The sequence below is a fragment of the Anomaloglossus baeobatrachus genome, chromosome 3, assembly GCF_048569485.1.
Source record: "Anomaloglossus baeobatrachus isolate aAnoBae1 chromosome 3, aAnoBae1.hap1, whole genome shotgun sequence".
In the NCBI taxonomy this organism is placed as follows: domain Eukaryota; kingdom Metazoa; phylum Chordata; class Amphibia; order Anura; family Aromobatidae; genus Anomaloglossus; species Anomaloglossus baeobatrachus.
In genome coordinates this window covers 571816774-571829723 of record NC_134355.1, presented here as the reverse complement: position 1 = coordinate 571829723, position 12950 = coordinate 571816774, and the positions used below count along the sequence as shown (strand labels likewise).

General features: G+C 41.8%; 1 protein-coding gene across 2 annotated transcripts in view; it reads left to right on the top strand.

Annotated features, from left to right (window-relative positions):
- The window catches only part of SPHKAP (SPHK1 interactor, AKAP domain containing), a 456834-nt gene that overhangs the window by 386656 nt on the left and 57228 nt on the right, over positions 1-12950 (top strand). For both annotated transcript variants that reach the window (XM_075340950.1, XM_075340952.1), the window contains exon 7: positions 9398-12806. In XM_075340950.1, coding sequence (XP_075197065.1) covers positions 9398-12806 — 3409 coding nt within the window. The remainder of the gene's footprint in view (positions 1-9397; positions 12807-12950) is intronic.

Here is a 12950-nt window from a genome sequence, read left to right as displayed (position 1 = left end):
GTGCTGCCGCAGGAACAAGGAACAACATCGGACCGTCGCAGCAAGGTAATTATGGTTTTCGCCGACGCTACACCGATGATACGATTACGACGCTTTTGTGCTCGTTAATCGTATCATCTAGGTTTTATACACTACGATGTCGAGAGCGACGCCGGAAGTGCGTCACTTTCGACATGACCCCACCGACATCGCACCTGCGATGTTGTAGTGTGCAAAGTACCCCTAAATCAAACAAATAAGTAAAAGGTATTGTGCTTTGCCATCTTTTATATGAGGAATATCACGCCTGTGATTGGCAAAAGTTTGAGAACTTTGTTTTTATTATCTTGGATGACCCTCATAGCTCGTGTGCACACGTTGAGTATTTGGTGAGGTTTTTACCTCAGTATCTGTAAGGCCACGTGCACACATTGAGTATTTTGTGAGTTTTTACCTCAGTATCCACAAGGCCACATGCACATGTTCAGTATTTGGTGAACTTTTTACCTCAGTATTTGTAGCCGAAACCAGGAGGGGGTGATAAATCCAAAAGTGGTGCCGTGTATCTATTATACTTATTCTCTGATTGTTCCACTCCTGGTTTTGACTTACAAAAACGGAGGTAAAAACTCACCAAATACTCAATGTGTGAGTGTGGCCTTACACAGCAATAAATGTATATCAAAGTTTCCATTTAGTGTTGAATATTCTGCAGCGATTTGACAGCACATGTCGCGTCAAATCGCTGCCGAAACACTGCATAATGGATGCAGTTTTTCTGTACAAAAAAAGCCGATTTGATGCGCTATGGCTGCTGCCCCCACCATAGACAGAGCGGGAGCTGCATCCAAAGCACACCTAATAATTGACATGCTGCTTTTAGGAACGCACGGACTTGGGTCAAAATTTTAGCATCCAAATCGCTGCGTTCATAAAAGCATTGTGCGCACGTATCATGCACAGTCTTCATAGATTGTGCAGGGGACGCAGGACGCATGCATTTAAGCTGCAGTGCTATATGCAGCGTAAATGCATGCAATTACGCAATGTGCGCACAAGCCCTAACTGCTCACTTCAGACATCTCCACATTTCTTTAGGAATTAGATCAGGACTTTGAATTGGCCATTAAAAAACGAATTTTAATTCTTCTTTAAACATTCTTCTGTAGAACGACTTCTGAGCTTTCCTTGTTGCATAATCCAAATTCTCTTGAGGTTCAGCTCATCTACAGATGTTCTGACATTTTCCTTTAGGATTTGCTGGTATAATTTAGAATTCATTGGTCCATCAATGGTGGCAAGTCGTACTGGCCCACATGCAGTAAAACCTGCCCAAACCATGATACCACCACAGAGTTTCACAAATAGTATGAAATTCTTATGCTGTACTGCAGTGTTTTTGTTTCCCAAAATTTAATGCTTCTCATTTACATCTAAAAGCTCTATTTTGGTATCATCCGTACACAAAACATTGTTCCAATAGCCTTTGGACTTGTCGAGGTGATCTTTAGATGGGCAGCAATGTTCTTTTTGAAGAGCAATAACTTTCTCATTGCAGTCCTACCTTGCCCACCATTATTGTTCAATGTTCTCCAGATATTGGATTCATGAACATTAACATCAGTTAATATGATGTAAATGTCCCCAGGGCAGTAATCATGGTCTAGGGCGTCACCTTCCTCCCCGCAGTATGCTGCAGAAAAGGGTGATGTGTTTGTGGGAGCGTAAACCATTTGTGATGGTACCTCTAGGTCAGAGACCTTCATTTTGTCGTCTACTGCTCATAGATAGTACGGTATCAATGCCCCTTAAGCTCACATTAAAAAGTCCAATCCAGGACTTTTAAACAGTGTTTTCTTTATATTCAGGTAAACTCCTTCAATTTATCTGCTAGTCCTAAAGATTCACATAATTTTGCCAATTACAAACATGATATTAGCTAATTTTTCTGATTTAACCCCTACACGACGGGCTAATTTCCATTTTTGGCTTTTCCTTCTTTCCTCCCCTTCTTTCCAGAGCCATAACTTTATTATTTTTCTGTACACAGACATACGAGGTCGTGTTTTTGTGGGACAAGTTATACCTTTGATTGACACCATTCATTTTACTATAGGAAAATGTAGTATACTGGAAAATGGAGAAAACATTTGAAATAGGGAAAAATTGTGGAGAAAAGGACAACATTCTGTGATAAAAATGACCTTCCAATAAAATTCTCTTCATCAGTACAATTACGACAATACCAAAAATGTCCAGAGTTTTTACTATTTTAGTGGTGGAAAAAAATCAGAAGTTTGCAAAAAAAAATTTGGGGGTTGTGTCGCCATTTTTCAAGAACTGTAACGTTTTAATTCTTCAGTCGATGGATCTCAGTGATGGCTTATTTTTTGTGGGGCAAGATGATGTTTTTATCTATACCATTTTGTGATGCATATGATGTTTTGATTGCTTGTTACAGCATTTTGTGTGATATTGCAATGACCAAAAAATTGTAACTTTGCTACGCTTGCATTTTTTTCTTTACAGTGTTTACCAATCGGGTTAATTATTTTTATATTTTGAAAGATTGTACTTTTCTGAATGCGGTGATACCATATGTGCATTTATTATTATCTTTATTTTTAATGGGGCTAAAGGTGGGTGATTTGAACTTTAAAAAAAAATCATATTTTTTAATACTTTTTTTATTACTGTTCACTGTTTTCAGTAGTCTTCTTAGGGGACTTGAAGCAATGATTGTCTGATCGTTTGTGCTATATACAGCAATAGCACCATTGAATTGCTGAATATAGTGAAAATCACAGTCACATTTGATGCCCAGCCTCAGGCAGAGTGGATATAGTGAAATTCACAGTCACATTTGATGCCCAGCCTCAGGCAGAGTGAATATAGTGAAATTCACAGTCACATTTGATGCCCAGCCTCAGGCAGAGTGAATATAGTGAAAATCACAGTCACATTTGATGCCCAGCCTCAGGCAGAGTGAATATAGTGAAAATCACAGTCACATTTGATGCCCAGCCTCAGGCAGAGTGAATATAGTGAAAATCACAGTCACATTTGATGCCCAGCCTCAGGCAGAGTGAATATAGTGAAAATCACAGTCACATTTGATGCCCAGCCTCAGGCAGAGTGAATATAGTGAAAATCACAGACACAATTGATGCCCAGCCTCAGGCAGAGTGAATATAGTGAAAATCACAGTCACATTTGATGCCCAGCCTCAGGCAGAGTGAATATAGTGAAAATCACAGTCACATTTGATGCCCAGCCTCAGGCAGAGTGAATATAGTGAAAATCACAGTCACATTTGATGCCCAGCCTCAGGCAGAGTGAATATAGTGAAAATCACAGTCACATTTGATGCCCAGCCTCAGGCAGAGTGAATATAGTGAAAATCACAGTCACATTTGATGCCCAGCCTCAGGCAGAGTGAATATAGTGAAAATCACAGTCACATTTGATGCCCAGCCTCAGGCAGAGTGAATATAGTGAAAATCACAGTCACATTTGATGCCCAGCCTCAGGCAGAGTGAATATAGTGAAAATCACAGTCACATTTGATGCCCAGCCTCAGGCAGAGTGAATATAGTGAAAATCACACTCACATTTGATGCCCAGCCTCAGGCAGAGTGAATATAGTGAAAATCACAGTCACATTTGATGCCCAGCCTCAGGCAGAGTGAATATAGTGAAAATCACAGTCACATTTGATGCCCAGCCTCAGGCAGAGTGAATATAGTGAAAATCACAGACACAATTGATGCCCAGCCTCAGGCAGAGTTTCAAAGAAGTGTTGCTATGACAAGGACGGAAGTTTTAATCAGCTTAAAATGCTGCACCCCCATGCAGGTGTGTGTGTGTGTGTGTGTGTGTGTGTGTGCGTGTGCGTGCGTGCGTGTGTTAAATGCCACTGTCAGAGTTTGACAGCAGGATTTAACAGGCTAAGAATTACAGGCAGAGCTCCACTTTACCAGTGATTGTAAGGCTATGTCCGCACTTTGCGTCGTCCTAGATGCAGTTCTAAACGCATCCTCTGGCAGAAATTGCTTTTGCCAAAGTTGCTTTTGACCACAAAATCGCGGAAAATACGCGTGCGTTTTTACCGCAATTTAGCCGCGTTTTTAGCGCTTTTCACCTGCGTTTCCATTGCTTAAAGTCAGATGCATTTTTATTAAAAAGACACTACTAAATAAAGTTTTGACATACAAACACTATGAAAAAAGGGGAAAAAAAAGGAAAAAAATATAATTATTTAAATCATAACGAAAATAGTTATATTTAATATAATTATAGCGGTTTTATACTATTTATCGCTAAAATTCCAATAAATTATTATTTTTCATTAATTTAATTGTCGGACTATGTGTGTGTGTAAAGGGACATATCATTCCATTATTTTGATGTCAGAAACGCATGCCTTTCTGCAGCCAAAAAGCAGGTAAAACGCTAGAATCTTGATGTTTCTTGCTTTTTACGACTTTCAATTGACTTCAATATTAGGCTAAGAACGCACTTTGCGTTACCACCTGTGTTTCTGCTGCTTTTTAGGTCAGTTTTGAGAAGCACCTTTTTTATGCCAAAAGGCATGCGTTTTGAGGCTATGTGCCCACGGAACTCTGTACCCGCGGATTTTGACGCGGAAAACCTGCGGATTTTTCTGGATTTTCCAGATAAATCCGCAGGTTTTAGCATGTACAGACACTCCCCATGTTACCCTATGGGACATGGGGAGTGTCTGTGTCTACGCTGCGGAAAGTGCGGCTGCGGAATCTCCTGCGGAGATCTCGCAGCCGCACCTAACTGCATGTCAATTATTCATGCGGATTTACTTGCAGAGATCCCGGCCCTCCGCTATGGAGATAGATGGCGGGACGTCCGCAGGCAAATCGCGTGAAAGTCCGCATGTTTCCCGCAGCTATTCCGCTGGAAACTCGCAGCTAAAAATAGCTGCGGCTGCCGGCGGGCAGCTGCGGGAAACATGCGGCCGTACCTGCGAATATATCCGCAGGTACGAGCGTCCCGTGGGCACATAGCCTGATTTTCCAGCATAGTCAATGGAAAATGGTGATTTTCAGACCGCACTTTGCGTTTCTAAACGCTGCGTTTAATTTGCATATTTTGTGGCAAAAGCCATGCGTTCAAAGAAGCAGCATGTCAGTTGTTTTTGCCATTTTGGGTGCGTTTTGCTAACATTGAAGACATGGCAAAAACCAAGATTCCTTCAAATTCCTGCGTTTTACCTGCTTTTTATGTGCAGAAAGCATGCGTTTTGGACTATATAAACACATGCTTTTTGAACATCAAAATAATGATTTGATATGTCCCTTTACACACGCACATAGTCCGACAATTAAATTTAAGAAAAATATGCATTTATTGCTATTTTAGCGATAAAATGTATATTACCGCTATAATTTTATGAAATATATCTATTTTCATTATTTTTCCCATTAATATAGATTTGATCCTTTTTTTCTCTTTTTTCATTCTGTTTGACTGTTTAAACTTTATTTAGCAGTGTCTTGATGTTCAAAACGCATCTGTCAAAACGCAGGTGAAAAAGCATGTAAAAAGCGCTGAAAACGCATCAAAAACGCAGTAAATACGAATGCGTTTTTAGCGCTAAAGTTCTGAAAAAGGCAACTTTGGTCAAATCAATTAAGGCAAAAACGTGCGTTTAGAACTGCAAGTAGGACAACGCAAAGTGCGTTCTTAGCCTTAGCAAAACGCAGCCCAAGTGGCAAAAACAAATGACATGCTGCTTCTTTGAACGCAGAGTTTTTGCCCAAAATTATGCAAATTAAACGCAGCGTTTTGATCTGCAAAGTGCGCACAAGAAATCCACTTTTCCCATAGACTTTGCTGGAAAATCAAAATGCATGCATTTTGGCATGAAAACGCTGCAGTTCAAAACACAGCAGAAAAGCAGATGAAAACGCAAAGTGCGGACACAGCCTAAGGGTACGCTCACACGAGCGTGAAAATCGGACGAGTGCAATGCGAGAAATTCTCGCATTGCACTCTGACCAATATTAGGCAATGAGGTTGAGCTGTTGGTCAGCTTTTCTCGCATCCAGATTCTGGATGCGAGAAAAGCGGCAGCATGCTGCGTTTTGCTGCTACCGCCGTATCACTCGCACCCATTCAAGTGAATGGATGCGAGAGATACTCACTTCACGAGGCACTCAGCTTCACAGCGGTGCCTCGATCGCAAGATCGGGTTACAGTCGCATGACACTCGGTTTATGCTCTCAGCAGAGCCTGAGCCATGGGACATTAGCATATCGCATCCGATGCTCTCGCATAGGATGCCATACGCTCATGTGAGTCCAGCCTTAAGGCTACTTTACACACTGCGATATCGGTCCCGATATCGCTAGTGGGGGTACCCGCCCCCATCTGTTGCGCGACACGGGCAAATCGCTGCCCGTGCCGCACAACATCGCCCAGAGCCGTCACACATACTTACCTGTCCGGCGACGTCGCTGTGACCGGCGAACCGCCTCCTTTCTAAGGGGGCGGTCCGTGCGGCGTCACAGCGACGTCACTGAAGCGTCACTGAACCGCCGCCCAATACCAGCGGAGGGGCGGAGATGAGCGGGACGTAACATCCCACCCACCTCCTTCCTTCCTCATAGCAGCCGGGAGGCAGGTAAGGGGAGCTTCCTCGTTCCTGCGGCGTCACACGCAGCAATGTGTGCTGCCACAGGAACGAGGAACAACTTTGTTACTGCTGCAGTAATGATTTTTAAGAATGGACCCCCATGTCGCCGATTAGCGATTTTGCACGTTTTTGCAACGATGCAAAATCGCTTATCGGTGTCACATGCAACGGCATCGCTAATGCGGCCGGATGTGCGTCACCAATTCCGTGACCCCAACGACTCCGCATTAGCGATGTCGCAGCGTGTAAAGCCCCCTTTAGAGTAAGGTCCTGGCTGTAATACACAGCCATTACCTTCCGGGTTTGGGGTGAGATCACCCCATGAGCCCAGCTCCATACACCCGCTTCGGACTATCATGAAAGAGTTAAAAAATGACTAATATTTTAATTTGGTTCTATTTACTTACCTTTAGGACTCTTGTGAAAAGTCTCATTTCAGAAGAAATATGGAAAATTCTAAAGGTTTACAAACTTTCAAGCACTACTGTATAATTTGACTTTTAATTTGATCATTTATATACAGATGATGTATGGTTCAGTTTCCTCTTTATGCTGGAAATCTCCAAGAACACTAATGTCTAGTTATCGTGCACTAATCTTAATGACATTCTATGGCTCTGAGACAGGAGGGTTTTGTTTTTTTTTAATTACTGGCTTTAATGGAAGATTTGTTGTTAGCGAGCTGTTACCGCTAAGGAAAACGCAGTCACATAGTCAACTACAGGAGAAATGTATTACATAATACAGCTAAATAAATACTGTAGGTGACGATGTAATACCGTACATGATCAAGCTGTGTCCCTTATAGCAGTAGCTGATCAGTGCAGTACCTCTCCTCTTTACTTTGGCTAAAAGAAGGAGGTTGCAAACAGGGGAACACCCTCTTTGACATTATTTTGGCCCAATGAGTTCAAGTTGTGGCCAAATTGAATAGGTCGAAGAAGTTGCCAAGCAGGGAACAATGAGGAAAATTCCATATTCTTTTAAAGCTTTCATCAGAAAAAAAAGTTTCTAAATCCTAAAATCTTGCAATTTCACTTAGAAAATTCACTCCAAAATTAGGTTCATACCACAGATGACTTTTTCAGCGGCTACCTTTTATCATTACAGCAGAATCACAATGCTATTAATTCTATATATATATTAGAGCACAGGATACACCATTTCACAATAGGAGATGTCACAGCTCACCTCCTCCCCTGTCCTGCACACATGACCTCTGCTCAGATAACAGAGCATACCTAGAACACTCTGATATAGAAATCAATGAGCTTTCTCCAAACTACTGTTGTGTATGGTCCATGCGGCATCACTAAATGTTAAAGGGAACCTGTCACCAGATTTTCCCCAATTAAACTAAAAGAATCAACTTCTGCAGCTCCTGGGCTGCATTCTGTGAAGGTGCACCTTGGCCCTGACTCCCCTTCCAGACCCCAAAAATAACTTTATAAAATTTGGCCGTTATGTATGCTTATTACATTAGTTGGCCAGATGGGCGGGCTCATTTTCTTCTCCTTTTTCCCCCTCCTGCCGCTAATTGCCGTCCTCCTTCCTTGATTGACGGGATGACGCCCTCCATCATAATCCTCGTCTCATTTTCAAATTTCGCGCCTGTGCAGTTAGGTCTGCTCGCGCAGGCGCAGTTCGCTCTGCCATATTGTGGCCAGAGCAGAAAACATAGCTGCCCTAGCTCGCGCCAGTGAGCTAAATGCACAGGCGCGAGCAGACCGAACTGCAAAGGTGCGAGATTTCAAAATGCGATGAGGAGGATGACGGAGGGTGTCATCCCATGAATCAAGGAAGGAGGACGGCGATCAGCGGCAGGAGGGGGTTAAAGGAGCAGAAAATGAGCCCGTCCATCTGGCCAACCAAGGTAATTAACATACCTAACGGCCAAGTTTTCTAAAGTTATTTTTGGGGTCTGGAAGGGGAGTCAGGACCAAGGTGCACCTTCATAGAATGCAACCCAGGAGCTGCAGAAGGGGATTCTTTTAGTTTAATAGGGAAAAATCTGGTGACAGGTTTCCTTTAACTATAGCTCAGGCAAGACGGCTGCCTGCCTATAAAAAAAAAATATTCAGTCTGATAATGGCTGGCTTTAATTAACAGAATATTGGTGACATTCCATTTAAGATCACCTGTAAATATACTAATATACTCAGATTAACAGGGCAGTGCAAGTGTTCACTTATTTTTAATGATGCCATGAACATGAAATCCAAAGCTGTACACTTCTGAAATCTAGCAAAGCAAGACCAAAGAGTAAAATCTAAAATTCACTTTGTTAACTTAGTAAAACTTATTTCCTATGAAACCATTGCTCCAAGGAAGTGCGGAATCATTAATGCTATGGAGCAGTTACTGGGACATTATTATTTATTGAACCTGGGAAACATCAGATATATGTGAATACATAATTCAATTACTTCTCCTGGATTCCAAAGTTTCATGGTTCATTTATTTTTCTATGTGTAGATTCCAGCATTCCTTTCATGTATTTATATATCATTCTGGTGTTCATCTTTTCCAAAATTCAGCATGAAGGGCTGAAATAAAATATAGAACTGTGTAGCTGACTTAAAGCTTTCTCCACAATATGGATAATCTAAAAGTTAAGAGCAAAGGGGGCTATGATAATATGTATTTTGGGTGTTGTATGTGTCTTGTGATCTTACCGATTATAATAGAGTCTTCACAGATGATCCACTTAGTAAATTCCTGACCTAGATTTTTCTACTCTTCTTGTAGATCCTCCTGATGATGTTAAGAAAGTGAAAAGAAAAGGAGCTGAACATTCTCAGAACAGAAAAATTGGAAAGACAGATCTTAGAATAGAAGAATATAATATCATAGTTAAGTCTACAGAGGAGATGAGAAGAAACTCTGACGGAAGAAGAGCATCTCTTGTGGGAATCAACTTCGAGTGTAAAACTGAAAGAAAGGAGCGTCAATGTTTAGAAAATATTGGACTACGAAACTCATTGGACGAAGTTGATCATTGCAGGGAATCTTTTGAAGATCCTGCAACTACAGGCCAATATGCAACCAATTTGGCAGAGTGTGTATTACAGGATGCATTTATTAGATTGTCTCAGTCAGACAACTCTTTCCCCAAGGAGGCAGCTCTTTCCATTTCAGCTGGTGACTCTGCACTCTCTAGTTTCACTTCTCAAGAAGATTCTCCGGCAACATCTCGGTCATGGAACGATCTTCCAAAAATTGTTATAGTACAGAGCCCTGATAGTTGTGACAGCCCAACAGAATGGATTGATGAATCGCATTGGCCCGAGCAGGAGAACTTTGCAAACAGTTCTGATCATTGGACAGATGAGGACACTAGTTCCACACAAAGCACTTTAGAAGTAGCGTTGGCATGTGCAGCATCTGTCATAGGCACGCTTTCAAGTCCACAGCATTCGGATCAAAATAATTCAGAATATACTGAAAACACATATGTAGAAGAGAATTACAGAGTGGAAGAACACATCACAGACATTGTAGGACTTCCCAGAAATATAGAGGGTGTTGAATTCTCAGTGCCATCTGCTTTGTGCGAGATGACTAAGATGGCAAGTGCCATAGCTGTTTGTGGCCTAGGGGAACAAAGACAAACTCATTATCCTGCCACATCTAGTGGACTTTTGTTGGCAGCTGATGCATCAACAGCTGTAGCTCTACATTGCAGCATTGCATTGGGAACCAGCATGGAAAAACTCAAAGACAACATTTCTAAAACTCTCCTAAAAGAGGCAGCTATGATACTGACTAGTCCCTGCAATTATAAGAATGTAGGAGAGTTTCTTGAGGCTATAAATGAGAAGATCCTGTGCAGTGTGAGCTCTGCTAAACTTGCTCATGTAGGTGACGTGGTAAATGATGACCTAGCTCACAATTTATCTGATACTATCTTAAGGCACTCAGCTGAAAAGTCAGCACAAGGTGTGGAAGTTCAGCATTCCTCCACTACATCGAGTGATTTTGTATCAACTACTACTGAACTCCTCTTCAATGTGATGCATTTCACTTGTAAAAAAATGAGCGATCTTGTACAAAGCGGAGACTTGCCTTCTAATGCATTTGTTGACAGTTCAAAATCTGTAGTTTTAGAAAAAAGTCAAGTGGAAGACCTGGTCCACAGGAATAAAAGCAAATTAACCAAATCATACAGCAGCCCTGAGCCAAAAACTGAATCAATTCCTCTCAAACTGCCTCCAAATGAAGTGAGTGGAAACAATATCCTCCCAGCAGACTCCTACTGCACCACAAGTAGTCAAGCGCAGAATAAAACACCATGTAGTAAGCAATGTCTAAGGAGGGAGCGCTACAAACGACACCACAATGATCAAAGAGCCAGGGAAAGTATTCTTATAGACGATGACTGCAGGTATTGTGTGTCAGACAAAGGATCTATGGATGGAGTTATGAATTCAGGAAGTCAAGAAAAGCTCCACAGCGAGATGCATATAGCCAAAGAATTCTCTCTGAACCTACCATTAGCGAGTAGTAACATGTTGCACCCTTCCCAGGCTATACTTACTGTAAAACACCCTGTCAGTAATTACTGTTTAACAGACTTTGCAGATGATTTGGCGGAAACTGTGGTTTCTATGGCCACTGAAATAGCCGCTATTTGTCTAGAGAACTCTAACGGGAAGCAGCCTTGGTTTTGTGCATGGGCCAAGGGTAGTGAGTGCTTGTTGGCACCTTGTAGGACAGTGAAAAGAAAAAAAGATCCAGCTTCTGGTGGGTCAGTAGTGAGAAGGCACAGGCCTCCAAGGCTCAGTGAAATAAAAAAAAAGACAGATGAGCACCCAGAGCTTAAAGAACGGCTAATGAACCGAGTGGTGGATGAGTCCATCAACCTTGATGATGCCCCTGACCCTGTCAGTGCTTTCGCTAATGAAGTGGCCTCTAAAATAATGAATTTAGCTGAGTCATCAGTTGTAGATCCTCTATGGCAGGGTCAGAATTTGTCACGCAACAGATTACACTGTGACAGATGGAGCAGAGGTAAAGCATCTAGCTATGAAAGCATCCCCGAGGAAGATCTGGATGCCAAAAGTCTTGTCAACACGTTAGGACCTTGGAACATGTTAGGCCAGCCATTCAGTAGGACAAGTTCTGTGTCTAAACAGTCCAGCTGTGAGAGCATTACTGATGAATTTTCTAGATTTATGGTAAATCAGATGGAAAATGAAGGAAGAGAATTTGAGTTGTTGCTAGACTATTATGCTGGGAAAAATGCAAACAGTATTCTGAATTCTGCTTTACAACAGATTTCCAGGAGAAACAGCCACTTGAATGTGAGACCCACCTGCCTTTCTAAACAGTCTAGCACCGAGAGTATTACTGAAGAGTTTTACAGATTTATGTTAAAGGAAATAGACAAGGAAAGTAAGGAAACATATTCAAGCAGAAATACTGCAGAATGGACAAACAATTTAATGCCCCCTTCCTCTCGCACACCTTTCTGTTTCCGCCAATCTTCCATGCCTTGTACCAGATCGTCTAGCGCACGTCTCACTGTAAATGCACCAGTTAAAGCTAACTCTCTTGATGAGTTTTCACGACGTGGCTCACGTGATTTCCTCAACATTCAACCTGTCAATTTCATCTCGTCCACAAGCCTCTGCAAATCAGACTCTTGTCTATACCAAAGGTGCCAGACTGACCAAGCTACAGATGTATTAATCCATGAAACCTGGTCCAGTTCCATTGAGGCTTTAATGCGCAAGAATAAAATCATAGCAGATAGAATGGACAGTGTAGACGCAGAGGCGTCCTCATCACCCAAGGGTTCACCAGCCCATGTGGACCGATATGCCAACAAGCTGGCTGTGGACATTGTTCAGAGTGGAAAATCTCTACTAGCTCAACATCAAGACTCCTATGACATCACAAATAAGGGAAGCTTTAAAAATAATAATGGATGCAAATCTATAGACAGTCAAGAAATGATAGTTGTAAATAAATCTAAACTACACCAGCTTGGTTCCTCCAGTGGACCTATGGAGGTTCCTCTTATTCAAATAGAAATAGAGCAAAGGGAAGAGACAGATGAAGAGGACCAGGTCCATTTAACCAAGGAGATCATTTGTCTTGAAAACAATCCAAGACAGAATGAAGGAAGAACTATTTGCCATGTATCAGGCATCAGGTACTAGTGTTTTTTTTACTGATAATGTCTGTTCCTTACAATCTAACACTTTTTAAACCACAAAACACAGATCGCTATGAGCAAAGACTAGTAAGGTAAGAAATTCTGTTAGGAGAAAGGGACATCAGAGAGGTGAAACAAACT